Source organism: Ogataea polymorpha (assembly GCF_001664045.1).
Source record: "Ogataea polymorpha strain NCYC 495 leu1.1 chromosome Unknown OGAPOscaffold_2, whole genome shotgun sequence".
Lineage (NCBI taxonomy): Eukaryota > Fungi > Ascomycota > Pichiomycetes > Pichiales > Pichiaceae > Ogataea > Ogataea polymorpha.
The window spans coordinates 1030089-1057541 of NW_017264699.1; the positions used below are offsets into that span (position 1 = coordinate 1030089).

Genomic DNA, 27453 nt, shown 5'->3' on the forward strand with positions numbered 1-27453 from the left:
AACGGGTAGAAGATTTGTGGGTGCTACAAAATCACGGAAGGCGACATCATACGCAAGCCAGGCCCTCGGGAAGGGCTCACACCAGACAACCGCCATCTTAAATTCTAAAAAGGTTTTTCACGACCAGAAATCAGACCTTGAAGAAATCCTCCTTTCATCGTCAGTTGATAATGTGCTTACACCTAGCTCTAGTGAGTTTTTCAAATCTTGGAGTCTTTTTGAAGCCTGTTTGTTCTCTAAAGATTATGAAAGAGCCGATTTGATATTGCAGAGTCTTGCATCCTTGAATAACGCTTCAGATCCGAACAATCCGCACAAATATTTTTACGATGGAATATGTGAGTTTCTTGCTACATGGGGCCGCAGTGAAGATGTGTCAATGGCGGATGTGGAGTGTTGGCTAAACACATTTACTGCCTTTGACTCATCATTAAAAAACGAACCTAGAATAATCGCTTGGATCATAAAGCTGAAGTTTGAAAAGAACGCTTCCCTTGCTGACATCTTTGAAGAATTTGATCAATACAACTTGAGGAAGTTTCGCAACAAAAGGGCTGATATTTTGAGATTCGTTGACGTCATTGGTGTCAACAACATCAGGACACTACTTGCTGCAGATCCGACCTTGGTCAGCGAGCTTCCCTCAGAATATGAAAAGTTCTTTGGCTTATTGATGGGGAAGGATAATGAAGATGGAAGTACTGTTCTTGAAGACCACACAATTGACACAAATTTGGAATCATTAGCAGAAGCAGATAATGATCATATAGAGAATCATCAGCACAAAAGATCCCCTCAAAAGGACGCAGAAGAAGGCAGAGCACCAGCAATAGTGGACAATCAAATGGAGGAGCTCATACCCGTTTCTTCATTCAATTTGAAAGCAATAAGACATACACTTTTAGGATTAGTGGATTCCTACAATGGGGATGGTCAATTTTTAGATAAGTTTTTTGCTCTCGCCAAGCAGGAGAAGCTAGACATCAATTATGAGAAATACGAAAACTTAGAAACGAAGGTTGATTTCTTTGAAATGAAATGCGCATTACCATTAGAGCAACACGAGAAATTTGATCTCATTCTAGACATTGTTTCTGAAGAGCGCCAGAAGAAAGTCGAGTCAAATAGTGTTGAAGCTGCGAGACTAAAATGGGAACATGAATTTGAAAATATAAAAGACAAGAGCATGCCAGCATCCATAGGATCATATTTGCATGACTGGCTTACCAACATGCAGCCTTTGATTGAGCAAGAGATTGAAGAATATTGGGTTGCACGGAAGCTTGAGAAAGAAAATCAGCTCGAGGACACGTCGAGTTTTGATAAAGAAAGGTATTTGGAAAAATTGAAGCATGGTCCATATTTAACGTTGTTAAAACCTTCAAAGTCTGCGATCACGACTATATTAGAGGTCATCAAAACCTGCGTTTCTTCAGATCTGGCTCATGGGGCCCCGGTTTCCAAAGTCGTTATGGCAATCGGTCGTGCTATGGAATTGGAATTCAAAGCTCAAAGATTACTTGCTGCGGATATCGATGTTAATAAGAATTTCAGGGCCATAAGGAAGACTCCTGAATTCAAGAAATTTGTCAGGGGCACAAAAGCCTCTCAGCTGATTCGCGAAGCTGAAAAACGAGCTGAGTCTTCTGCTGGGCAATCGATTGCTTTTGTCAGCTGGGATACAGATAGCCGGTGCCGTGTCGGATCTGTTATGCTTTCTCTACTTCTACAGGTCGCCAAAGTCGATGTGGAAGGAACCGATCCAATCACAGGCGATACCAAGACCGCTTTAGCCCCTGCATTCTATCACACTTATGATTACCAAAATGGAAGTAAAGTGGGTGTCATCAAATTGAATACCAAGTTTGCTTCCAAGCTAGGCACGGAAAGAGTGGACAACACTCTCCAGCCTCATTTCATGCCAATGATTGCAAAACCACGTCCATGGACCACCCATAATGATGGTGGCTATTACCTGAAGAAATCTGCGGTGTTGAAGGCTAAAAATTCGCCAGAACAAGCCGCCTATGCGCGTACAGCCGCTATCAAAGGTAAAATGGATACAGTCCTTCAAGCCCTAAACAATTTGGGATCTACTGCATGGACGGTGAACAAGGAGGTGCTCAAGGTCATGATTCAGGTGTGGAATACAGGAGAGGAATTTTTGGATATACCTAAGTTCCGGGAAACATTAAACCTGCCTCCTCAGCCTTCGACAGATGCCAGTCTCGAAGAATTTTTCAAACACAAGAGAAAGTGCCAGGCTATTTGTCGAGAGTTTTCGAAAGATCGCTCGATGAGATGTGATACCAATTATAAATTGGAAATTGCGAGGGCATATGTTGGTGAACGAATTTACTTTCCTCATTCCCTCGATTTTAGAGGCAGAGCTTATCCGATGCCTCCATACTTTAACCATCTCGGAAATGATTTGTCGAGAGGGTTACTGAAGTTTTGGAATGGAAAACAGCTGGGTGAGGAAGGTTTGAGGTGGCTCAAAATCCATGTTTGCAATCTTATGGGATTTGATAAGTTATCGCTGGATGACAGAGTGAAGTATGTTGATGATCACCTGGACGAGATTTTTGAGTCAGCCAGAGATCCTCTGGGTGGCTCTAGAATGTGGGTGAAGGCAGACAAGCCTTGGCAATTTTTGGCTTCTGCAATGGAGCTGGAGCAAGCTTTCAGATTACCGGATCCTACCAAGTTCATTTCTCATCAACCTGTGCATCAGGATGGAACTTGTAATGGCCTTCAACACTACGCTGCGCTTGGTGGTGATATTGAAGGTGCCAGACAAGTCAATTTGGTGCCTGCTGACAAACCATCTGATGTTTACACCCATGTTGCTCATCTGGTGGAAAAGTCTGTTCAAGAAGATCTTGAGGCTGGATTGGAGGAGGCCAAATTAGTGAAGGATGTCATTAGCAGAAAACTGGTTAAGCAAACTGTGATGACCAGTGTTTATGGTGTTACCTACGTTGGAGCGCGTGCACAGATTACGAAGAGACTGAAGGACATTGAATTTGATGAAAAGTATATGTCTATGTCTTCAAAATACTTGACACAAAAAGTTTTCAAGGCTATCAGAGAGCTGTTTGACAACGCCCATGCGATCCAAGACTGGCTCATAATTGCCGCAAAGAGGATTAGCAAATCTGTTAGAACAGACATCGACATTCCTCAAGATACTGATTACATGTGCTCTGTTATCTGGACGACTCCCATGGGATTGCCTGTTGTTCAGCCTTACAGAGAGTACAAGGGAAGGCCAGTCCAGACTACGATGCAAACAATCACAATTGTTGATCCTTATCAAGTGAAACGTGTCGATGGTCGTAAGCAGGCTAGTGGGTTCCCTCCAAACTTTATTCACTCCTTAGATGCCACTCATATGGTATTATCCGCCAACAAATGTTCAGAAGCAGGACTTGTATTTGCTTCAGTTCATGATTCTTATTGGACTCATGCGTCAGATGTCTCAGTCATGAACAAAATCCTTAGAGAGCAATTCATCCATTTGCACACGAATAACCTGATTGAGAAACTGGATAAAGAACTTAGAATGAGATATGGTAAGAATCTGATGGTCGTGGAGGTTAATAGTGCCAGCGATCTCGCTATGGAGTATAAAAAGTTCCGCCAGGGATTGCTTTCAAAGCTCAAGAGAAGCCCGACTCTGATCGACGAAGCAATGACGGAAAGAAAGAGACAGTTATTACTGCAGTCTGGTAATAAGGATGATATTGAAAGAGCGCAAAAAATGGTCACGCCGGTGACCATCGCTGAAAAATGCAACTATAAAAACGCCCTTGGATTTGAGGGTAAGAATGCCACCTCGATTCTAGTGCCTTTTGACTTACCACCTATCCCTCTGAAGGGCGAGTTCGACGTGAATGTGGTGAGAGATAGCCCATATTTCTTTTCTTGATACATGTACGCCTTGTATATATATGTACATATATGACGAAGGATATATATTAGACTATATTAAAATATAGCCTAGTGTTCGTGGGTTCGATCATGGTATGTGGGATGTCCTAGAGAGTATTCTTACTAAATGGTATGATTTTCCCCTGCGTTTCCAGGTTGTCAATTAGCATTCTTAGAGGTTCAAGTTCATGCTTATCGATTAAGTCAAATTCAATGACAAAAGAAATGAAATGAGCAAAGTACGAGTTCCAATGTGCTTCTAGTGATAGATGAACAAACTTGTCAAAGTGATTGTGAAAGATGTGCGCGATGATTCTAAACATTTGAATGTATATTCCCTTTATTTCCTTCAAGAACGAAGGAGGAAATGCCATTCCTGATTTTGTTGGAAATATCGTCTGGTCGTTGATCTTATTGTTAATCCATGTCAAGGCATGATCAATATATTGATTCGCAGGAAGAGAGACGGTTTTGCCGTTTGGCATCATCCAGACGTATTCAGTTTTCGGATCTGCGGTCATGATTGGGTAGCGGTCAGGAGTCACGTATTCAGCTATCACTCCATAGAATTTGTTCAGATGGTTAAATAATTCAAAAGTGTTTAGGGCTAACCACTCATGATAATCCACATATTTCGGTAGTTGAACGATGGTTTTATATGAACCTTTGACAAGCGCAATTTTTACAAATGGCTCACAAATGAAAAGCGGCTTTGGTGCCTGTTTGCTTTGTTGCTGGCGAGTCTGGTTGACAGATTTAAGCGATCTGACAGATTGCTTGGATGGTGAATGTGTCCTTCTTAGGGAAAGCGAGGATCCATTATTATTTGAATATAGTGACGCCTGCGTGTTTTGGTTGTAATTGAGCGATGTCGATGAGTCGTTGTTCAAGTAAAGTTCGTTATAATTGTTACCTAGCTTATTTTGGTTTTTCTTCTTCGAACTTCTCGTAAAACCCCTTATTGTTAGAAGACCTTAACGACTCCTCTACTTACTTGATGGTGCTGAAAAACGACATATTTGTTTGGAACTGGATTGTTTTTGATCAGTGTAGACATATTTTGATTCAACTCCGGGTAATTTTTGAAACGCGCATCTACTACGAACAGATCAAAAGGTTTGATTAACAATAACAAATGGTCAACCTGGCGAAGTCGGACTTAGATCTTGACTCAAGGCGGGTTCCGGCGTTCAATCTTCATACAGATTTCAGTGATGCCTGCTTGGTGCGAGAATTCGATAACTACGACGTTTACTTGACAGGGGACAATGAAAGTCTTCTCTCTGGCGAGAGAGCTGTTCTTTGGCTGAAAGGAGGGATCGTAACAAGGAAACTGAAATTCGACTCTCAGGTGATCAATTGCTTTTTTACCAGACTAAATGGAGATCGTGCTAACATTCGATCCGAAAGAGTTTTGGTCGTAGTTTTGAAAGAGCAAATTTGTGTTTATGAAAGAGGAGGACGCTCCCAAATTGTGAGTTTCCCATTTCATATTCGCAAAGCATTTGGCTTTGAGAACGGACTCATCATTAGCAAAGAATATGAAAGTCCCGTGATGGTTTCAAGCGACCCAAATCAATCTTCCTCATCACCTCTCCTTTATGCCAGCGGCATTCCCCCAATGTCAGCTGCCTCCAGTACAGCGGGATCAAACGAGAGCAATTTCCTTACCCTACTTGACACCTTGGGTGAGCTAGGATCTATAGTATCGTCGTCTACCACGTCTTTTTCCTTGAAAGAAGAAATCGTTTCATTTCCATCAACTTCAGTTCATTCCATAGCTACAACATACAATCCTGTTGAGAAGTCAATCACAGTTTACCACACAAGGTTCTTGCACAGAAGTAGGAGCTCAAAAATGAACTCGTTATCATATCAGAGTCTTAACAGGAGATCAAGCAAGAAAGTTTATGTCAGCAAATCTCAAACCAACCCCTCAACTATCAACGCTTCTGGGTCCGCTACCGTTGGTACTTCTGGGCCAAATACGGCATCGAATGGCCCCGGAATTCTTGACGATCAGACTCTTGACACTAGACAAACACGATCGACCTCTGACGCTATGTCCTACGATAGAATGGCATCCGGAAGCGAGTTCAATAACGACTCAAGCAGCTTTTTCATGTCAACAAATCATCAGCAAATAGAAGCGGCCCGCTTGCGGAAAGATATAATATTCACCAAGCTGACGTCCATAGAGTTCACGGATGAAACTGAATATTTGAAGATATTCAACATTTCGTACACTGACAAAGAAGCCCTTGTGGTGTGCAATCAGAAATCACACACAATCGAATTCCTTATTTTCAGCAATCCGGGGACCCCAGTCAGCTTGCCTTCGCTAAAGTCAACATATTCCGTCAAAGGATTGGATGCTGTATCTTTATCTACTGTCTCCAAACACTCGGGGTACATTTTATTGCTATACGATCTATCGCATGTTATCCTAGTTAACCCATTTCTGGGACTTTTGTCATCAACGATGGACCTATCTTCGCATCTACCTCCTATTCGGCTTCTCGACGACTGTTTCGGTCCAAGCCTTTCTGTACGGTGCGTGAATGACAAACACTATACGATCCAATTGGTTTTACAACCACAAGACAAGCTTGTTGAGACTTTCATTGAGCTACTCAAATACCTTGCTAATTCTTACACCTATGAATATTTTTGGCTTCAATGGTGCGCCAATTGCTCACTGGACATACCCCAAAACAATGACTGGAAAACATTCATTGTGACTTTACTTTCACTTGCACTGCCAGATGACTTTGAGCTGGGCAGCGACCTTTATGAGAGAAACCTGGTGTGCTCCCTACTACCTTACGCGCAGTTAGCAAAACAGAATATCGAAAATATATCCACAGTATCCCATTCCAGAGGAGCATACATGCTTACAGATTTGTTGCCCTCAATATTCTTATCGCTTCATCTCATTAGAGAGGAGCTCAAGCTCAATATACTGGCAACAGAGAAAATCGAACAGCTTTCAGTTCTTCTAGCTCAGCTCTGTAGCTGGATGGGGTGGACCGACAACTGGTTCAAATACTACATGCAGGACCCTAGAACCATTGATCGCACAACCAAGTTTTTGACGGCTCAACCATTGGTGTCACCACCTAACCTTTTTCAATCGCTGGCTAGCTTGTTTTCAAGCTCTATTGTCCCGTATGTGACTTTCTCTCAGATTGCCGAAGAAGATGAGACGATCGACGAGTTAGTAACTCCACGCACATTTTACATTTTGCGATTATTTGAGGCACTCATCTCCCCGGAGTTTCAACCCGCGGATGTTGTCAATATGATGGTGGACTATAATATTGATGCTGCTATGCTAGAGTCATTACCGCCAGGTGTTTATCTGCCATTGAAAAATGCTATAATCAATTGCAGCGAGTCCGCTTTGCATTGGAACACCGGTGTCAATGAGCTTGAACTGATAGGACGGAAGGATCTCCTTGCATTCACTCAAAATATAGCCAAAGAAACTTCAAGTACAAGACATGACTACACAAACGTTCCACAAAAAGATATGATGCAGATACTCAAGTTCGTCAATGACCATGAAGCAATAAGTGCCTGGGATGGTCAAGCAGAGGCTGATAGATTCCAGGTCACTAAATTGATATATCATGAGGATCGCAGATTTTACGAGCTAACAAAGCTTTTACAGACATCTCGTGTACAAACTGCAACGCTGAGAGCTGACGACAAAATGGATGAGCATGAAAAGCTTGTCAGACAGCGTGCTCTAGGAGCAAAGGTGGCTTTGCGAACATTGACCATGCCTCTGGGCAGGGGCGCTGTCTTCATTTCAAGTAGAAAACCTTTGATGACGGAAAGGTTTCCTATACCTAAGATGAATTTTAATGCTTTGATTCTGCCGGACATGATCAACGTCAGCTTAGAGAAAGATTCAATAGACCAAGAAATGTACAACTGGGGATTCTTCCACAATGGTGCGTCCTCAGGACTGACAATTTCTAGGGAATCTACGCAAATCAATGGAAGTTGGATTGTATTCAATCGTCCACCTACTTTGAATGCACAACATGCAGGATTCCTTCTCGGACTTGGCCTCAATGGCCATTTGAAGAAATTAGAGGAATGGCACATTTATAATTATCTGGGACCCAAACACAACTTTACAAGCGTCGGCTTACTTCTTGGAATGGCTGCTAGTCTCAAAGGAACTATGGATATCAAATTAACAAAAGTACTATCGGTGCACGTTGTTGCATTATTGCCTCCAGGATCAACGAATTTGAATGTCCAGTTACCAGTTCAAACAGCAGGCTTGATTGGAATAGGTTTGCTTTATTTGGAGACACAGCACAGAAGGATGACCGAAGTCCTGCTCTCTCAGATCAATGCAACCCTTACTTATAATGAAAGAGAACATGTCAGCGAAGGATATCGACTTGCGGCCGGCATAGCACTAGGCTATGTCAATTTGGGACAAGGCGAAAGTCTCAAAGCTTCTAATGATACTCATGTCATTGATGAATTGTTTACAATGGCTGTCTCGGTGAGGGATATACAGACCATCGAAGAATATGATAAATCGTGTGGGGGTGCCATCTTGGCACTTACATTCATGTTCCTGAAAACCGGTAATAGTGAAGTTGCCTCAAAGCTTGCTATACCACAAACAATGCAAATGCTGGATTACATTAGACCAGATTTTCTGATGCTAAGGTGTCTTGGGGCAAATTTGATCATGTGGGATCAAATTAGAGATCACAGAGAATGGGTTGAGGCACAAATTCCTCTTTGTGTGTCTGAAACATACAATGTTGAAACGATACGCGATCTTGATAGCGATTTCCTTCCTTATCTAAACATTTTAGGGGGAATATTGCTTTCGATCTCGTTGAAGCACGCATCATCTGGAAATACTGAGGCCAAAGATACGCTTCTCTACTACTTTGACAGATTAATGAACATATGTGCTTTAGAGCCTAGGAACTACGATGAACGTGTGGCATTGATTGGTGCCCGAAATATCATGGATGTTGTGATTCTCGGGCTTTCAATAATATGTGCTGGAAGTGGAGACTTGTGCATTTTCAGACGTTTGAGGTTTTTGCAAGGCGTGGTTGACGAGTCAATGAATTATGGGAATTACATGGCAATTAATTCTGCGCTTGGTTTTCTGTTTTTAGGTGGCGGTCAAAAAGCTTTCCAGAAGAGTAATTTTGGAATTGCTGCTCTTGTCACCGCTATCTACCCTGTTTATGGAACCAACAATTACAACAATGGCAGTGAATGTTCAGAAATCCATTTGCAAGCATTGAGACACTTTTGGGCACTGGCAGTGGAAAACAGGTGCCTTAACGTGCGAGATGTGAATACAAAACAGCCCATCAAACTCGACGTGCAGATAGAAACAAACCTTGGATTGCTGATCAATCTCCAGACACCTTGTTTGATTCCAGAGCTTGATACCATTGCAAGAATTTCTGTTGTCAATTCGGAAAAGATTTATTTTCCAGTGACGCTCGATTTCAGGGAGTCAGGAACATTAGACTTATTCAAGCAGGCTCACTTGAATATATTTGTGTATCGGAAAAGGGACTACCAAAATCTGAGGCTTTCCTTTGACGATATAGTCAAGCAGATTGAGACAGATCAACATGTAAGCGATGATGTTGATTGCATGAAAGAGCTGGAAAATCTTAACATATTCAATAGCTTGACACGTTTCGAGAAAGCAACAATGGTGGACAACAAAAACAAAGATCACGCAAAGAGCTCTACGGTTTTGGACTTTAAGCTTGAGGTCGAAAGACTGGTAAAACGTCCGCAAAACATGGAAGATTTGTGGAACCTTAAATTGCTTTTCAATTTCGTTGAAAAGCTGCAAGGAGCCGAAATTTACGAAGGTTTCAGAGAACCGAGTGAAATGTCAATGTCTGAGAAGTCAGATAACTTCACAGAGAGAACGCAAACCGAGCTGAGCTTCTTAAATATGAAGTTCATTGAAAAATTGAAAAACGATTTGTGGTCGTGCATACAAATGTCAAGCAGCTAGCCTGGCTGAAAATTTATTACCTGCCCACTTTTTCATTGCCATTTTTTTTGTGGGGTAAATTTGTGCCCGCACAGTCGCTACCCTTTTTTGAAGTAACCGGGTGATATTCACGAGGTTGCTGCTCCGTGGGGAGATTTTATTTTCATGTCGTAAAATTTCGGCCCCTCACTGAAATTTGCCGATAAACCCCAATTTTTTACTGCTTTGCTTGCTGCAAGTAGGGGAATCAAAAAGGGATAAATTTGCATTATTCTAGAAATAATATAATATTTTTGGTTGCTCATGGTTCAGCTTTTCGTTGTTCACCCGGATCTTCAAGTCTCTAACTGTGATGACTGCCCGTCCAAGGAGTCTCTGGGAAAGAAGAAGGACGCTTATGTCAACAGTTACAGACTCTATAACAAACTAATCAGACAGCTCTGTTCCAATCCAGAAGTCACGGAACTACCAAATTGGTGTTTGACTAAAAATGCTGAACACAACGTACGGAGGATACTTGAGCACGCTCGCGATGAGGATGTCTCCGTTGATCCAGAGACCATAAATGAGCTCGATGCTATTGACAATATGGACGATCTCAAATTATCGTCCTTCAAAGTGAACGATGCCGATTTTTCCAGCCAATCTTCCTTGAAGGAAAAAACCTTGTCATTGATACAACGCTTGGACCTTCCAGATGATCTAGACAAGGACCTGACGAATCAAAAGACGAATAGCTTCCTGGCTTTCAAGTACCTGCAGATCGTGATGGACCTTTCTTTAATCGAGTACAAATATTTGCAAATTTACTCTAGGATCAATACCGCGATCAAAAAGTACTTCTCATCTCCAGAATTAACGCTTGATATGGAAGAAGAGGGATGCAGAATAGTGAGCACTCAGATGGACTTTTTCAAAAAACTCGAGGTGCTTTTGAAAGAACTAAGCTCTGTCAAAGCAGAGTTTGAGAAAAAGATTCTTCTTCCTAGAAAGGACGCTCTGCAATTGGTTCAAGGCTACAGCTCCTCCCAGAAACAAGAGGTTGTGGGGTAGCTAATGGATGGTATATGGGTATAATTTTTATGCTTGGCTTATATAAGCGCGATTATTTATGTTTTTAATATCGAACACGGAACACGGTGCGGTGCATATACAAAAAAATATTCATTTTTCCAAGAGAATTTGTGTGAATGGAAGGAGCAAGAAATTAAATTTCATAATTCTCCTTTGAATCCACATTAAATCAAACTTGGGTACGATTTCGCGGACGCAGAACAGCTCTATTCCAAATAGACACGAGCTCTCTTTCTTTGCATCAATTAGACACTTATAGGCATTGTTTTGATTCACTCATTTGATGACATCCGTGGCACCGCAGAGAGTTTCCTCGTTTGCATCTAAGGCTGCCGTTGCAGCCACGGGCTATAATAAGACTAACAGAGCTCTGACTGGCTCAGAAAGGCAGATAGATCGCGTTGTGGAAAGTGTGGCCAATGCTAATAAAAGGCTTTCTCAGACGTCCACCACATCCAACAGCAAACGGAAAGCTGAAAATAGAATTGGTCCCTGGAAACTGGGCCGGACATTAGGACGAGGCTCCACCGGAAGGGTCAGACTGGCTAAACACTGTGTTACTGGTCAGCTATCTGCTGTCAAAATTGTCCCCAAGGCGGCCCCAGGTACAGTCACGCACTACAAGAATGGTAAGGGTCCTAAAATTGATGCAAACGGTTTGCCGTACGGCATAGAACGGGAAATTATTATCATGAAGCTTATATCGCATCCGAATATCATGGCACTTTATGATGTTTGGGAGAATGACAACGAGCTTTATTTGGTTTTAGAATATGTGGAAGGAGGTGAATTGTTTGATTTTCTAATAAATCACGGCCGTCTTACGGAACAAGAGGCTGTGGGATATTTCAAGCAAATCATCAAAGCAGTTGAGTATTGCCACAAATTTGACATCTGTCATCGTGATTTGAAGCCAGAAAATATACTGTTGGACAAAAATCATAACATCAAGATTGCTGATTTTGGTATGGCCGCTTTAGAAACCAAACATAAGCTGCTTGAGACATCGTGCGGATCCCCTCACTATGCTTCTCCGGAGATTGTTGCCGGCAGGACATATCATGGTTCCCCAAGTGACGTATGGTCATGTGGAATTATCTTCTTTGCATTACTTACTGGTCATTTACCTTTTGATGACTCCAACATTCGCAAATTGCTACTGAAAGTTCAGACTGGAAAGTTTCATATGCCAGTCAATTTGAGCAGCGAAGCTAAGGATTTAATTTGGTCTATGTTAAGGGTCGATCCGCGCGATAGAATATCTATTCATGACATCTTGAACCACCCTTTGCTCAAAAAGTATCCAGATAAAGGCGATGAGGTCTTCATAGCCCAGGAGGCTGACCTGAAAATGACCAAACCTATCCTTAATATTGACCCCGACATACTGTATAACCTTCAAACCTTATGGCATGGTATTCCAATCAATGAGCTTGTGAGAAATCTTCAAAGCGAGGACCAGAATTCCGAGAAAATGTTTTACTACTTGCTGGAAAAGTATAAGGAATGTCATGCTCAAGATTCTGATGAAGAACAAATACACTCGAAAACGCGGAAGCGCCCGCCATCTCCTGCAAAGTCCGCAAAGCTAGGAATCCCTAAATCGACTAGTATTCGTACCATTATCCAAGATGAGCATGGCGAGGTGCTCAAGATGTCTACTAGAGAAATTCCTTCAACAACCAACAAAGTTCTCCAAAGAAGACCGGCAAGGTCCACAAGTATTAACAAGAGCAAAGCTTCTGCAATGATAGTCTCTTCTTCATCTCGAAGATCTGTTTCATTTCGCAGAAATAACAGTCAGAAGTTGCCGAAAGATGAATCCAAGCCGTCTCGTTCAGATTCACCTGCGCGATCGAAGAAACTTACCGTCAATCCAAAAGACTTGCCCAAATTACCAGAGGTTGACCTTAGTGACTTCACCTATTTGGTTGACGCCGTCTTTACAGAAGAAAAGCTTGACATTGACTTGAAATTTGAAATATTCGAAGATAAAACCGACCCTATTCCAGGAAAAAAAGGTTCCCTGAATGATTCCCCTCGGAAACCCGATGCTAGGGAGACTTTAGGTGAAAACACTACTGTGAAGGAAAGGAATGTGCATTCTCTCGACCCCAAGAAGAGACGTCCTCCGCTTAAAGATTCAAACTCGGCTTCTATTCGTAAGACGAGCAATGTCCTACAGAAATTTGGAGTGCGTATGAGCAGACTCGATGATCTCGATTTTGTGGAAAACAATGAACATAAAAGCTTTTCAAAAGCTCCGCCGAGAAAATCATCGATTGAAAGCTCGCACTCGTCAATTAGGAATTTGTCGTCTTATTTGGATCCTCAGAATGATATTAGTTTGAATGACTACAACAAGCGCAGCAAAAAAGAGAAACCTCCATCAAGGAAACTGCCACCACATCTCACAACAGCAGAGGCGAAAACGCATAAAGCCGATGTTTCTGTGGATGAGTCCCTAATATCATACGACAATTCGTATAGTCTACATTCAGCGATACAAATTCCTATTCTCACTCCTCAAGAGGAAGAATTTAAGATACAGCCTCTGGAACAGGACAAATTTGCTGACGCAGACTCGGAGAAAAATGCAAAGTTCGTTTCCTCGCAGTCGAATTGTTCCATCATCAAAACACATCGCAAAGTCGAATCAGCAACTTCTCAGGACTCTCAATTGAACAAGTTTGTTCAACAACCTTTCCCAACGATTCGATGCTCTTTGCTGGCCAATTCCAATTACGACATGCCTCCTGAGGAGGCTCATCAAAGAAAGCGGATGACTCTCACTCCTGAAAAAACGAAGAAGATTGAGACTGTCGTTGAAGAGCCTGCGAGGGCTTCTGTTTTTGCTGATCCTGAGGTGGAGCTGCCACTCGTTGTGAGGGACGAGACAACGATTTTCGACGACGAGACTACAGAAAAACGGAAGTCTTTGCGTCCGTATCCTATCGATCTAACTAGAACAAAAGAAAGAAGAACCACGAGATCCCAAGTTAAAGCTAGACTTTCTTCTCTTATCTCAAAACGAGAATCCGCGCCAATTTTCCAAATTGAAAACTCCCCTGTGGATCCCGATTTCAAAGGAAGGGAGATAAGAGAACGCCAAGCCCAGACATTTTCTGTGAGTCCCCAGAAGCGGCCAAATTGGTTCAAACGACTACTGGGCACCATCGAGAAACAGGTTGATAGTCCGCATGTGAGAAGACAGGCTACCAGATTTAAGAGCTCTCAATTTTGGAAAAAACAGCATATCATTGAGACAGACGTTCTCTCTTGCGAGCAGGTGATTGAGGGTCTGTGCGTAAAGCTGGATCACCAGAACTCAATCAAGCTTCGTCCGGGTCGAATGTCGACTACTTTGAATGTGGAGTATGTGGGAGACTGTAAAAAAAACAGCCTCAACGTGACTGTGGAGACAGAACGACAAGACGGTTACGAATACGGGTTTTCAGGGTGTGTTGTTAGACTGATGAAGAACTCGGGGTCCACGAAAATGTTCAAGCTTTCGGCTTCGATGGTGGAGCAGATTATACGCGATCTGGAGTTGACTATATAAGAAGACTTACAACTCAAAATTATACTTGCAACCTGCCACCTAAACGTTGAGAAAAAGAAATAAATTGTCACGAAACGGTTTTTCTGCAAGATAGGTAGGTTGACAAGATCAACAAAAAACCGTTTACAAAAACTAAAATTTAGCGTATAACTAAAATATGTTTATGGTGCGTGGATCCGAAATACATAGCATTACTAACGGTTAGGAAAGCAAACCCGTCAGAATCAGCGTGATGGGGCAGCTGGGAAGCGGCAAAAGTACTCTAGTTTTGCAATATGTGCAGTCGCAATTTGTTGAGGAGATTGATTCGAACGTTCAGGATCTGTACAAAAAGGAGGTTGTAATAGATGGCCAGCATTACCAGCTGAACATCCTGGATATCGTCGATACTGACTATGGACTTGACCTCAAAACAGAAAATATGCTACGGGAGTCACAGGTCATCCTCATGGTGTATTCTGTCGTGAGCGAAACCTCTTTTAATTCGGTTCTTATGCGAGTTGTTCACGTTCGCTCCATTCTTGAAGGAAGACATGTGCCTATCATTTTGGTGGGATCGAAGGCTGATCTCGAGAACTGCCGCCAAGTGTCCTCGTCTTCAGGGTTGCAACTTGCCCGTGAACTCGGCTTATCAGCGTTTCTGGAGTGCAGCGCCAAGACAAAATATCAGATCGACGAAGTTTTCGAAACGGCTGTCCGACAAACGCTCGCCCAAGTGGTTGAGCCAACTAGATCTACAGAAGCCGATTCCCAGCGGGATACAGAACGGCCCACGGAAAGTTGTATTCCGGAAGGTGCTGAAGGACAAACGGGAGCTGGAACTCAAAACGAACCATTAAACGCTGTGCAAGAAGCCTACCCGGCTTCCAGATCTGCTGCTCGCGCCAGCAGCTCTGATAGATGTTGTATAATAGTATAGTTGATTTAGATTGTGGATATTTTGGCCGAACACCCGTACACCGTTAACGATTAGCCGACAGATAGCGCAAAGAATTAGTTTCAGAGCCCACTCGGGTATTCAAGGTTAACATTTAAGGCTGTAGCTGGAGGGACGGCTTTTATATAAGATAAACCCCGGAATTTTACTTGAATTGTAGGATCAGCACATATACACCGAAAATGAACTGAGTCGCTTCTAATATAGCGTTTACTGGATGCTCGGTGGTCCGGCGTCCTCTGACTCACCACCGGCACGCTTGCGGGAAAATTTTTACCTGTTTAGTCATCTATCCGGAAAAGAGAGTGAGAACGGGCCTGTACCGGGCATACTATCGAGCCCCAACAAAACCTGTTCTTGGCTCACGATAGGGCAGTGATCGGCAACAGGCTTAGCATAGACGGTCTAGGGAAGTGGTTGATTGTTCTGCAGGCTGCTTTTGTGAATTTGTTTGTCACACAAAAAAGAGCGGGCCCTATTTCTTGGGTCGTCTGAAATCCTGTTAGCGAGGACCTGTGACAAAATTTTGAATTTTCTCGCAGATAAAATAAAATCGGCCGTCCCCACATCCTGTTGAAATTCTTCTCTTTAGTCATGTCTTCTATTCCCAGCTTAGAGAAGAAGTACGAGCTCGACGAGAATATAGTCTCGGATGAAAAGCAGTCTCACGACTCCGTGCTCTCTGAGTCCGAGATGGACCAAAAGGTGAAGCTTCTCGCTGAGGAGCACAACATCAAACACAAAAAACTAATGTGGAAGATCGATCTTTGTGTTATTCCTCCATTCTGTCTGCTTTACTTCTTGGCTTTCTTGGACAGAGTTAACATCTCGAACGCCAAGATTTACGGAATGCAAGATGCCCTGAATTTGCAGAAGCAGCAGTTCAACACAGCTTTAACCGTGTTTTTCGTTCCCTATATTGTCTTCGAAGTGATATCCAACTATTGCCTCAAAATTGTGAAGCCTCACGCCTGGATGAGTACCATGATTGTGTTGTTCGGTGTGGTTACCATTGGAACCGCATTTGTCAAGACTTTTGGAGGTTTGGTGGCCACGAGAGTTCTCCTTGGTATTTTTGAGGCTGGAAGTTTCCCAGGCATTTTCTACATCCTTGCAAACTTCTACACCAAGCGGGAAGCCCAGCGAAGATTCAGTATTTTTTTCAGTTGCACGTCGGTCGCTGGTGGCTGTGGTGGAGCTATTGCTTATAGACTATACGATTTGAACGGTGTTCACGGTCTTTCAGCTTGGCAATGGATCTACATTGTCGAGGGTACCATCAGTGCAGGTCTCGGAATTCTCCTGTTCTTTTTGATCACAGACTTCCCTGAGGATGCCAAATATTTGACCAAAAACGAAACAACTTTCCTCAAGAAAAAGCTAGAGGTGTACTCTGGAAATTCGGGCTTCGAGATTAAGCAAACTGTTAAGGACGTTTTGGAGGTTTTCAAGGATCCAATGCTTTATGTCGGTGCTTTGATCTATTTCTGTCTTATTGTTCCGTCCTATTCGTACGCTTACTTCGCTCCATCCATCATCAAATTACTTGGATACACCGCGATGAATGCGCAGGCCCACTCCATCTATCCGTGGCTCACATCACTCGGTTTCTCGATCATTTTGGCCTTCGTTTCCGATTTCCACGGAATCAGGTTGCCGTATGCCATTCTCGCGGCATCTGTGGCCATCGCGGGTGAGGCTATGATTCTGGGCGGCGGAGAACATCTGCACGTCAAATACGGCGGCTGTTTCCTGGTTGCATCGGGCCTTTACACCTGTATGCCTATTGTCGTGTGCTGGATCAGTCTCAATTTCTCAGGACACATACGAAAATCCGTGGGAACTGCATTTGTGATTGGATTTGGTAACATTGGAGGAATCATCTCGTCGTTTATCTTCCCTGACAGCGAAGCTCCAGATTACAAAAAAGGATTAGGCATTTGTATCGGATTCACTGGTCTTGCTATGTTGTTCATCCTCGCCTACTTCGCAATTTTGGTGCACCGTAACCGCAATAAGATGACGGCAGCCTCGCTTGCAAAGTGGGAATCATACGACGAAAGAACTCGCATAATGAAGGGAGACCTGAATCCCTACATTAAATATTTGTACTAAGCTAACGAAAGACCTGACGAATTAAGGCTGTGGCTATAATAATACCTGTTATCTAAATTTTTCTCTTCCTGTAATTGAAAGATACTTAATTTTTAGCCTTATGTTTTCGCCTGATGACCTTCCACACTTCGATCCCCATACAAAGCGACGCGTTTGCTTCATCTCTGGAGGCAACAGCGGCATAGGTTATTACACGGTTCTCCACTTGTACTTGCACGGCTACGTGGTGTATCTAGGTGGCCGTAACAAGAACCGCGTGGAAACCGCGATACAATCGCTGAAGCAGGAGGCGTTGACACGCAGAAAAGATCCACTTCATGCTCTTGGCGAGCTCTACTTTCTGGAAATCGATCTTCTCAACCTCAGTTCTGTTGAGAAAGCAATGGCAGAATTCAAAACAAGGGAGAAGACCCTTCATCTGCTCATCAACAACGCTGGCATCATGGCGGTACCCTTTTCGCTTACCAAGGATAACTTTGAAATTCAACTACAAACAAACTACATCTCGCATTTTCTCATCACCAATAGGTTGCTTCCATTGATGCTAAACCCATCTCTTGTCCAAGATCCCAGAATTATCTACATAAGTTCTGTCGGCCACTGGTTCACTTTCTTCCCCTTCAAGATGGATTACCAGTTCAACTATCGTCCTAATATCATTTTCACGTGGTTCAGATACGGTCTGGCTAAGACTGCTGGGATGCAGTTTATCAACAGGGTTGCAAAAATTCACCCGCAAATACTTTGTGTCTCTGTGCACCCTGGTTTCGTCATGAACACAAATCTCTTCAGCCACTTTACGCGATTACCATTTATCGGATTGCTATTCTGGGTTTTTTTCCAGATTTTTGGCTACTTTTTCGGTATTTCAAATGAGGAAGGATCATATGCAACACTAAAATGTGCGCTGAGTGACGAATTGACCCCACAGAAAGATAACGAAAAATTCTTTGTTTCCTATGGGAAAGAACACCAACCTAGCTATCTTGCAAAAAGCTCTTACTACGCCGCAAATAATTGGGCTTGGACAGTGGCAGAGTTAGAAAAGAGAGGCATCAAAATCTGATATTCGCAATTCCATTCGATTCGCTAATAATGTATTTATTCACCGCTGTATTTACTAAACATTCTTGATGGAGATCGCTGGCTGTCCTGGAACGGAACTTTCCAAAATCTTTCCTGTAGGAATCTCAACAGTCTTACCGGTGAAGATGTCTTGACCGGATGTGCTCTTGCTATCAATTGGGACGGCCTTGACGTCCACAACATTGCAAATGGCAGCAGCTTTCCTGATGACATCCTTAGCCACTTTCACAGTGTCAAGCTCGCTGAAAGACAGCTCCCTATTGAACACGGACTCGGGAGACTCGGTAGCAAGTCTTTTCTTCAAAGAAGAGACAAATGGCATGGCCTTCTTCATATCTTTTCCGTCAATGTTAGCTTTGATCTCGTTGTTGTCGTCAAGTTTGTGCTCCTCGAAGAGTCTTCTAACAAGCTCGACGTAATTTTTCTGCCACTCAGGGAAGCTTGCTGAAATGTACAATGTCAAGACACAAGGTTTGTCCTTGTCCAAATCTGCAGGCTTACCCTTCTTCTTCTTTAGAAGCTGTCCTTCGGTCTCTCTGATGGATCTAGCCAGAGTCCTGATATATGTCAAAGCATCCGTCAACGGAGTCGAGATCGGTTCCTTTGGAGTTGGCCATCTGGCGTTCAAAATGGATTCTTTGTGACCCAGGACGTCTCTATATAAATACTCCGCAAAATGTGGAGCAATTGGCGACACCAAAAGGGCCTGTGTTTCAAGGTATTTGAGGACCAGGTCCCTATGCATACCCGGGCCGATGTTGCTGACTTCTCTGTAGTAGTCTCTGGCCGTTTGATAGTCGAATAGGCCACTCTTCAAACCACCCTTGAAATGAGTTGCATCGAACTGTCTGTAAGTCTCGTTGATCAAAGAGTTCATCTCATTATCAAAGGCCTTATCAAAGAAATTGTACTCGCCGGTTCTGAAAGAGCTAATGGTTTTGATCGTTTCATCAGCCCATTCCCTCAATGTGTACATTCTCAGAATGGCTGCATTGGCGTTGCTCTCCTCGAAATTGGCGTCTTCAACGCTGTCACCTGCATCTGCGAGAGCAATTCTCGTAGCGTCGGCTCCAAATTTCTCCACCATTTGCTCCAAGGTCATGAAATTACCGGTAGACTTCGACATCTTGGCATTATTCAGCATCAAGTGTCCATTGCATCTAATCCCTTTGGGCCAGAACTGCTTCTTGAACAGGGCAGTATGGCAGTAGATGAAGAAAGTCAAGTGATTTGGAATCAGGTCTTTCCCAGACACAGACATGTCTGTTGGGTAGAAGTACTCAAACTCTCTTCTCATCAGGTCCAGATGCTCTTGAGGAATGCTGCTGTCGACCTTGTCAGAGTTGCAGAAAATATAATCCCAGACCTCGTCGGTCATCTGTTCTGGCTTGATACCAAGAGGACCAGTAACTTTACCATAGAAATCTTCGTGCAACAGATGAGCCACTGTGTAGTAGGCATGGTAGACAGTGGAGTCCGACAGAGACTCAACAAGATACTTTGGATCCCATGGAATCCTTGTGCCCAAACCGTAACTTCTGGAAACAGCCCAGTTTTTCAGCCAATTCAGAACACCTTCAAAGGCATTTTTGACCTCTGGACTGTAAACGTTCATTTGAGAAAGACATTCCAATGCCTGTTCTTTCCAATTCTCTTCACCATAGTCCAGATACCATTGGTCTTCGAGAGAAACAATACACTCGTCTCCCGATCTAGAAATGACCAGTGACTCAGGCTCGCTGTAGGCAAAGGCATCGCCCGAGGCAATCAAGTCTTTCTTAACCTTCTCCTTGGCATCCTGGACCTTTTGACCAGCATATTTGCCAACGATCATGGTACCATTGTAGAAACCCTCCTTGTAGGCCAATTCCTTAGCCGTGGCCAGAGGAACGGTGTCTTTGGACGAGTTAATCTTCAGCTCCTTGACAAGATATTCTGCGCATTTGTCACCGTACTTTTCTGTCCTGATGACCGGGAGGATGTCGGTGATGACCCAATCCTTATTAATTCCGTAGAAGTCGGCCTTATTGTGCAAGTCTCTAGTCGTAGCATAATCGTCTGGAGAGTCGGACGGAACACACGTAACCACGCCCGTTCCCTTGGACTCTAGGACGGTCTCCATAGGAAGCACTCTCAAGTTCTTGAACACTGTGAGTGGAGCATCAATCTTGGAACCTATCAGAGAAGCACCGTTGATCTTCAAAATTGGCTTGAAGTCTCCTCTCCTAGGAGTCAGCTTCTGGTAGCTCATGTTCTTGAACGCTCTCTCGGTGCAAATGTAGTAGTTCCCGTTTCCGGCGTCAAACAGACCATAGTTGATTTTTGGAGAAACGAAACAGCACGTCTGGCCGTACATGGTTTCCGGTCTCAGAGTGGCTGCCACCAGAAACACCTTTTTGCCAGCAGGATCAAACTTCTCGTTTTCAAAAACCTCTTGTGCTTTTCCAGCAAACTCGGTGATCCTAATCTTCAATCCAGTGTACTCTTGAGGCAGAACAGCCTCTCCCGACTGTCTGTCGTGATCCATACATGGCTGGCCGTCTTTGACGGAGTAAATGGTGTATCTTTCACCGAACTTGATTTTGCTCTGCTCTCTCAACCTGTTCATCTGCCATCTAACAAACGAATCGTAGTAGCTGTTGAAATCAGTCGTGACCATCGATCTTCTCCAATCAACCTTACCTCCAAAAGCCGTGACATCTTTCTCAACAAGAGGAGGGAAAAAAGTGACCCAGTAGTAAGGGTCAGCAAATTTCGAGATCTCGGATCTCGGAATCCCAAGCTGCTCCATGATCTCAAACTGGTATTTTCCACGGCCCTGCTTGGCTTGAACCTTGGACTTCTTGGCATTGAATTTGGTCACATCTTCCTTCTTGGTGGCTGTCTTTGCCTCGTCGTCGGGCTGTTCGTTTTCTGCCGGCACCTTCGAAAAGTCCTCACCAAACATCTCGATCTCTCTCTTGAGCTTGTCGGCAGCAGCACAGATAGGCATTCCTGTACAGTGGAATCCAAGAGGGAAAATCACCTTCACGCCCTTCAGTCTCTCGAAAGAGGATGTAAATTCACTCTTCGAAAGCGTGAAACTGTGTCCGGCATGAAGAACACCGTTCATGTAGGGATATGCCATCGTGGTGAGAAATTTAGGGTGTTTTGCGTGAAGCTCCTCCCAAGAAGTGCCGTATGGCACTTCCTCGTTGGTTGGAGCGCTCACTTCAAACACTTTTTCTTCCTTCCAGACTTGCTTGTACTTCTTCTCAACAGCGATGAGGGCATCACGCCGGCTCGTGTTCTCGAGAACTATCGGTTTAGCCTCCATGACGAGAGTATAAAAAGAATATTTTTCGACGAAAAATGGTCATTATTGTGTACACGACTATTATCATCAGACTGAAAGACACGCTCGGGCTGAATGCTGCAGTCTACAAGGGCTCCTTTTCAGGTCCGCAATCAGTTTCTATATCCAAAGCTCTTAACCTGGCCCAGCTCCCAGCGTTCATGCCTAATATATTCGTCAATGCTCTTTATATATGCAAGGCAGTGCAGATTCTGAATTAAATAAGTGGTACGCGGCCTCCTTTCTTTGCCTGCCGAAGAACGTCCCTGCGCCGTCTCCTGAAATACCTGTTCAAGTCTCCACGATTCTCCCAAAACCAACTGTCATATTCTTCGCCGATCTCGACCGTCTTCAAAGTAGCCAGTTGCGTCTGAGCACTCAGGAACGGTGACTTTGAGTGCGAGAAAAAAAGCCCGTATTTTTTGGAACTAGTAACGGGAGCTGCCATCTCGGACTCCATGTATTCACGCTCTTTGATCGGCTCTGTCGGGTTCAGCAATGTTCTCAGAACTTCGGTGGTTTTGTTGGAAGCAGATGGCTCTTCCTTCTGTTCAACTGGCTTCGCTTTTTGCAAGAAGGATGGTAAAAACTCGGTATCTACATCATCCTCCTCCTCTTTCTGCACGTTCGAGGCTGGTTGGACTGTATTCTCTTCCTCGAAAACGACCACTGCCGGCTCTTTGTCAGTGGCCTCGGTAACAGCCTGGTCTTCACGGTGTCTGGAAACAGGCACGTGTTCAAGCTCTTCGTCGTCACTAAGATCAACCGGCTTATTAAAGTCAAAAGAGTCCATCCAGGACTCCAACATCTTGGTTGTGCGCTCTTTCTCCTCTACGATCTCCTTCTCTGTCTCTCCCATGGTGAAATCTGTCTTTACTTTCTCCACGGTATGATCATTACCATCTCTCCATTCCCCGTCAATGTATCTCCAAACAAGGTCCACAGGATGCTTGTTCTTGTTGTATCCCCATACCTTAGTTTTGCGGGCCCTCACAATCTTGAGCTTGCCCTTGATGTTCGCTCTCATGGACAATTTGGCTAAACTTGTCTTTCTGGGTGTCCGTCTCATTCTTCCTTTCTCTGTCTTTGAAAGCTCAAAGGGATTCATATCTTTTTGAGCAATTCTCTCTAGTCGGCATTGGGCTATGCGCTCTCTGATTTGTCTATCTTTGATCTTGGTATCTTGTCTGCGACTGTCCTTGAGCCATCTTTCTTTGTAATCCGGTTTAGCTTCCTGTATGGCAAGCTTTGATCCCTTGTATGTGACACCATTAAATGTACGCTTAAGCTTTTTGAGCTGATCCTCGGGTATTTGCAATGTAATGTATCCATAGTAGTAGTCTAGCACTTCTTTATGGTGGATTTCAAAACCACGCACTATTTTCCCGAACCTCTCAAATCGCTGTTCCAGATCACGCGGATTTTCTGCAAGCAACTTGGACATCGATCCTACGTATATTCGCCGCTTATCTTCTGCCATTATGAGAGTTGATCCTGCACACCAAGGATTATATACTAAATCTATTTTTTTTTTTCGCCCGGGTAATTGACACTTTTTGGCTCCTGGAAAAACTTCAAAAGATATACGTTCTTTTGTTCTCAAAATGCCAGTCCAGGAAGATTTGAACTTGGCAAGTGAGGAGTCGGTTCCTTTGAATGCCGACTACTATTTGGGCCACCTGGATGAGAAGCACAAGGAGGCTTATGTATCGAAGAATATCACCATTCCATTGAAGGAAGAAGGCGAGGAGGTTGTTATTGACACTATCAGCGATCTTCCGGAGGACTCCAGTGAATTATGTGCTCTGTTGACCAATGAGGAGTCTAGCACGAAACATTGGCTGGTTGTTGCCAAAGCGTATGCCAGTCAAGGAAAAATTGATGAGTCGCTTAATGTCATCAAAAATGCTCTCGACTCGCCTCCGATCATGGACGCTACCGGAGACGTCCAGTCCACATTGCATGGATTTCTGGCATGGCTATATCTTACCAGAGAGGGCAAGAACAGCGGGTTGATTTCCCACGAATTGGCTACGAAAGAAACTGAAACTGCCTTGTCACTAGATCCAACCAACGAGCTCACACTCATGTCCCAAGCCTTGCTGCTTCTCTCTTCTGACAAGCAGAAAGGCAAACAGACGAACTTCGAGAAGGAGTCAAGACTGTTGGACAGCTTACTGAAGAAAAACCCGAAGAATTGTTTTGCCTTGATGGCCAAGGCCAAAATCTTCTTTTACAAGGAAAACTATGTGGCTGCGCTCAAAGTTTTCCAAAGATGTCTTCTGCTTAACCCCCTTCTCAGGCCTGATCCCAGAATTGGTATTGGCATGTGTTACTGGATGCTGGGAAGGAAGAAGCTTGCCAACCAAGCCTGGCAAAACTCTATTCAGGTGAACCCCGAAAAGAATCTCGAGGCCAAGATTCTTATTTCAATTGCCAAATTTGACGATTGTTTTACCAACTCTGTTTCTGATGCCGATTTCAAAGAGAAGTACGCTTTGGCCTTGGAGTTTACCAAGGCTTCACTGATTGACGACCCGACAAACGGTGTGATTTTGTTGATCTTGGCCTCATTCTATTTCTCCAAACAAGATTATGCATTAGTTCAGAAAATTTGTGACAAAGTTTCCAGGGACACAAGGTTTTCTAATCGGATCAAAAGTGACGCTTTTCTTTGGCTCGCCAGGTGCAAATTTGCGCAAAATGACGTTTTGGAGGCTCAAAAGCTATTCAGCAGCTCCATCAAATATAATGAGAATAATTTGCTTTCCAGGTACGGTTATGGTCAGTGTTTGATTGTGAGAAATCAAATCAACGACGCCATCAGAGAGTTTGAGAAACTGCAGGAATCTCACTCTCGTGTATTGGAGGTCACTCTCGCGCTTGGTATGCTTTACAGCAGGAACTCAAAACAAACCGATAAGGCTACAACATTTTTGGAGAAGTATGTTTCTCTTGCAAAAGAACACAAAGAGCCATTGAACTCCGCAGCCCTTATCACGTTGGCTAGAATATACGAGGATAAAGATATTTCGCAGTCTTTGAAATACCTTATGATGCTGAAAGATCAGGAACTCTCATCTGGGAAAACAGAGTCGGACTTGTCTTATGCACTACTTAATAATATTGGAGTGCTAGGACTATTGAAGAATGAAGGTGACTCTCTGTCGTACTTTGAAAACGCTCTCAAAGCATTGGACTCTCAAAAAGAGGAAGGAACTCCAAGAGATGCCATCAAACTCATTCTCGAATACAACGTTGCTCGCTGCAAGGAGTCCCAAAACGAAGTCGAAACCGCCAAGAACATGTATCAGAAGATTCTGCAAAAATGTCCTGGTTACAACAGCGCCAAACTCAGATGGCTTCTTCTAACTTGTTTGTCTGACAAGGAAGACATTCACGAAGAACTTGCTGAACTGTTAGCGGAATCTCCTGACGATCTTGAAGTTAGATCATTCTACGGATGGTACGTCAAAAAGTTTGGTAAGAAGTACATGGCTACGAAGGGAAAGGACATTGAGAGTGAACATCACAGAGAAACCCTAGTTAACCACACCTCCCATGACTGTTATGCTCTGACATCGCTGGGTAATGTTTACTGTACTCTTGCCAGGGAGTCCAAGGACGTGCAAAAAAAGGAACAGTACTACATTCGTGCAGCCCAACTCTATCAAAAGGTCTTGTCCATTGATCCAAAGGATGCATATGCTGCGCAAGGCGTTGCCATTATCTTTGCAGACAAAAAGCAGGTAGGTATTGCTCTTGAGATATTTAGAAAGGTGAGAGAGTCGTTGCAGGATATTTCTGTTTACATAAATCTGGGCCACTGCTTCCTAGAAGCCAAGCAATATGCGAAGAGTATAGAAAGCTACCAACTAGCTCTTACTCGGTACACAAATGGACAGGATGCCAATATCTACAATTTCATCAGCAGGGCTTGGCTGTACAGGGCAATGGCAGAGAAAGTGATCGAGTATTACAAGACAGCGCTTCAGTTCGCAGAGAAGGCCTATAAGATCAATGGGTTGCCCTCGATCAAGTTCAATATTGCGTTTGTTCATTTCCAGCTTGCGGAATTTCTGAGAAAGCAGCCCCCTACCAAGAGAACCGTTGCCGACTTAGAGGAATCCATGGTTGGACTTGTTCAGGCTATTAAGTCGTTGAATGAGCTGGCCACCGACGAGAAACATCCTCCTTTCCCTGCTGAAGAGTTGAAATTGAGAGCAAATATGGGAAATACTCTTATCAAGCAACTCGAGAAAGCAATTGCCGAGCAGAAGGATTACGAGGGTGAGGTTGAAAACAAGATCCGTACCGCAAAGAAGCAGAAGATACTCGAGGAGCAGAGGAAGCAGGAGCAGAGGGAAAAAGAATTGGAGGAACAGCGCAAACTGGAAGAGAAGCGTGCTGAGGAGAGAAAGCGACTTGAGGAGGCTGCCAAGGAATGGAATCAGCAGCGTCTTGAGGAAGACAAGGACAACAGAGACGAGTTGGACGTGACTTCCGAGGAAAAACCAAAGAAGAAACGCGGCGGGCGTAAGAAGAAGAAGGAGTTTGTTGTTGAGAGTGAGGATGAGGAGGAGGAACCTAACAAAGAGGAAAGCGAAGACGACAAGAGCGATGTCGACCTTTTCGACGAAGAAAGCGAGGACGAAGATAAGAAGCGCAAGGCTGAAGACGGAGACGAAAACGAAGGGGAGATAAAAAAGTCGAAAACTGAGGAAATTAAGCTAGACGACTTGTTCGAGTAGTGTAATATAGAGATTTAGGAATTAACATACAAAGACTATTTCTCGTACTTCTTGGTACGTTTTTCACGGATCATTTCTTTCACCTTACGCACGTCATCAGTTTTGGCATTGTAGCTGATGTTGGTTTCTTTGTTCATTGGGTTTTCATCACTCTTCTGGAACTCCTTGTAGATGAGCTGTTCTAGTTGCTGTTTCCGTAATCCCGGGTTCTCTTTCTTCATTTCTGGCAGTCTACGTTCTGTGTATGCAGCCAATGCAGCCTTGAAACGTCTTTCAGGGTGTCTGTCAATCTCCTTTGCGGGAACGACATCGTTCTTAAGAAGAGACAAGGCGGCGAGAGAATCTTCGACACCGTGGGCATCGATAGTTCCCTTAGGGCCGAATGAGTTCAATGCATCGTCCAGGTCAGAGTTGCCGCCCTTCTTGCCCTTTTTCCCCTTGCCACCCTTGGACTTTGTCAAGGCTTCTTCCTCCATTGCGAGCAAGGCCTCGCGCTCTTTCTTCTTGTCTGCATCCGCTTGCTTTTTAGCCTGTTTTTCTAGCTGTTTCTTGCTTGGCTTCTTGCCGGTGTCTTCATAGTCGCTGTCGCTTCCTGGAGCCTCTTCGACCTCTTGCTTCTTGCCTTTCTTTGCCATGGAGATATCGAAA

At 43.8% G+C, this 27453-nt stretch overlaps 12 protein-coding genes across 12 annotated transcripts; 8 read left to right on the plus strand and 4 right to left on the minus strand.

Moving 5' to 3' along the window:
* The first annotated feature begins 37 nt into the window (after positions 1-37).
* Positions 38-4890, plus strand: OGAPODRAFT_15835 (uncharacterized protein). The gene is given in 2 exon segments (XM_018353994.1): positions 38-201; positions 216-4890. 1 exon segment carries the CDS (start codon positions 1034-1036, stop codon positions 3929-3931), a length of 2898 nt encoding a protein of 965 aa, XP_018212469.1. The 5' UTR covers positions 38-201; positions 216-1033; the 3' UTR covers positions 3932-4890.
* On the minus strand, positions 38-4950 carry OGAPODRAFT_75531 (uncharacterized protein; the record flags this gene model as incomplete). The annotated part of the gene is made up of 2 exons (XM_018356039.1): positions 38-4890; positions 4928-4950. The coding sequence occupies 2 exons, from the start codon at positions 4948-4950 to the stop codon at positions 4041-4043; spliced, it is 873 nt and encodes a 290-aa protein (XP_018212468.1). The 3' UTR covers positions 38-4040.
* Positions 4951-7356: 2406 nt separating this feature from the next.
* On the plus strand, positions 7357-10155 carry OGAPODRAFT_15836 (uncharacterized protein). The gene has a single exon (XM_018353995.1). It carries the CDS (start codon positions 7469-7471, stop codon positions 9965-9967), a length of 2499 nt encoding a protein of 832 aa, XP_018212470.1. The 5' UTR covers positions 7357-7468; the 3' UTR covers positions 9968-10155.
* A 94-nt stretch (positions 10156-10249) lies between these two features.
* On the plus strand, positions 10250-10999 carry OGAPODRAFT_92903 (uncharacterized protein; the record flags this gene model as incomplete). Its single annotated transcript, XM_018357244.1, has 1 exon — positions 10250-10999. The coding sequence occupies one exon, from the start codon at positions 10250-10252 to the stop codon at positions 10997-10999; it is 750 nt and encodes a 249-aa protein (XP_018212471.1).
* A 147-nt stretch (positions 11000-11146) lies between these two features.
* Positions 11147-14686, plus strand: OGAPODRAFT_15837 (uncharacterized protein). The gene has a single exon (XM_018353996.1). It carries the CDS (start codon positions 11304-11306, stop codon positions 14580-14582), a length of 3279 nt encoding a protein of 1092 aa, XP_018212472.1. The 5' UTR covers positions 11147-11303; the 3' UTR covers positions 14583-14686.
* Positions 14687-14758: 72 nt separating this feature from the next.
* On the plus strand, positions 14759-15579 carry OGAPODRAFT_15838 (uncharacterized protein). Its single transcript, XM_018353997.1, has one exon. It carries the CDS (start codon positions 14815-14817, stop codon positions 15499-15501), a length of 687 nt encoding a protein of 228 aa, XP_018212473.1. The 5' UTR covers positions 14759-14814; the 3' UTR covers positions 15502-15579.
* Positions 15580-15661: 82 nt separating this feature from the next.
* OGAPODRAFT_15840 (uncharacterized protein) lies at positions 15662-17661 on the plus strand. Its single transcript, XM_018353998.1, has one exon. It carries the CDS (start codon positions 16114-16116, stop codon positions 17632-17634), a length of 1521 nt encoding a protein of 506 aa, XP_018212474.1. The 5' UTR covers positions 15662-16113; the 3' UTR covers positions 17635-17661.
* Positions 17662-17734: 73 nt separating this feature from the next.
* Positions 17735-18700, plus strand: OGAPODRAFT_98393 (uncharacterized protein; the record flags this gene model as incomplete). Its single annotated transcript, XM_018358011.1, has 1 exon — positions 17735-18700. The coding sequence occupies one exon, from the start codon at positions 17735-17737 to the stop codon at positions 18698-18700; it is 966 nt and encodes a 321-aa protein (XP_018212475.1).
* Positions 18701-18702: 2 nt separating this feature from the next.
* OGAPODRAFT_92907 (uncharacterized protein) lies at positions 18703-22036 on the minus strand (the record flags this gene model as incomplete). Its single annotated transcript, XM_018357245.1, has 1 exon — positions 18703-22036. The coding sequence occupies one exon, from the start codon at positions 22034-22036 to the stop codon at positions 18755-18757; it is 3282 nt and encodes a 1093-aa protein (XP_018212476.1). The 3' UTR covers positions 18703-18754.
* Positions 22037-22211: 175 nt separating this feature from the next.
* OGAPODRAFT_15841 (uncharacterized protein) lies at positions 22212-23540 on the minus strand. Its single transcript, XM_018353999.1, has one exon. It carries the CDS (start codon positions 23532-23534, stop codon positions 22272-22274), a length of 1263 nt encoding a protein of 420 aa, XP_018212477.1. The 5' UTR covers positions 23535-23540; the 3' UTR covers positions 22212-22271.
* A 118-nt stretch (positions 23541-23658) lies between these two features.
* On the plus strand, positions 23659-26831 carry OGAPODRAFT_75540 (uncharacterized protein; the record flags this gene model as incomplete). The annotated part of the gene is made up of 1 exon (XM_018356040.1): positions 23659-26831. The coding sequence occupies one exon, from the start codon at positions 23659-23661 to the stop codon at positions 26803-26805; it is 3147 nt and encodes a 1048-aa protein (XP_018212478.1). The 3' UTR covers positions 26806-26831.
* Positions 26807-27440, minus strand: OGAPODRAFT_92910 (uncharacterized protein; the record flags this gene model as incomplete). Its single annotated transcript, XM_018357246.1, has 1 exon — positions 26807-27440. One exon carries the CDS (start codon positions 27438-27440, stop codon positions 26841-26843), a length of 600 nt encoding a protein of 199 aa, XP_018212479.1. The 3' UTR covers positions 26807-26840.
* Between the last annotated feature and the right edge of the window lie 13 nt (positions 27441-27453).

What these genes read in the sequence shown, in the direction of transcription:
- OGAPODRAFT_15835 (XM_018353994.1), top strand. Translation starts at nt 1,034, where the DNA reads ATGAAATGCGCATTACCATTAGAGCAACACGAGAAATTTGATCTCATT.
- OGAPODRAFT_15836 (XM_018353995.1), top strand. Translation starts at nt 7,469, where the DNA reads ATGCAGATACTCAAGTTCGTCAATGACCATGAAGCAATAAGTGCCTGG.
- OGAPODRAFT_15837 (XM_018353996.1), top strand. Translation starts at nt 11,304, where the DNA reads ATGACATCCGTGGCACCGCAGAGAGTTTCCTCGTTTGCATCTAAGGCT.
- OGAPODRAFT_15838 (XM_018353997.1), top strand. Translation starts at nt 14,815, where the DNA reads ATGGGGCAGCTGGGAAGCGGCAAAAGTACTCTAGTTTTGCAATATGTG.
- OGAPODRAFT_15840 (XM_018353998.1), top strand. Translation starts at nt 16,114, where the DNA reads ATGTCTTCTATTCCCAGCTTAGAGAAGAAGTACGAGCTCGACGAGAAT.
- OGAPODRAFT_15841 (XM_018353999.1), bottom strand. Translation starts at nt 23,534, where the DNA reads ATGGCAGAAGATAAGCGGCGAATATACGTAGGATCGATGTCCAAGTTG.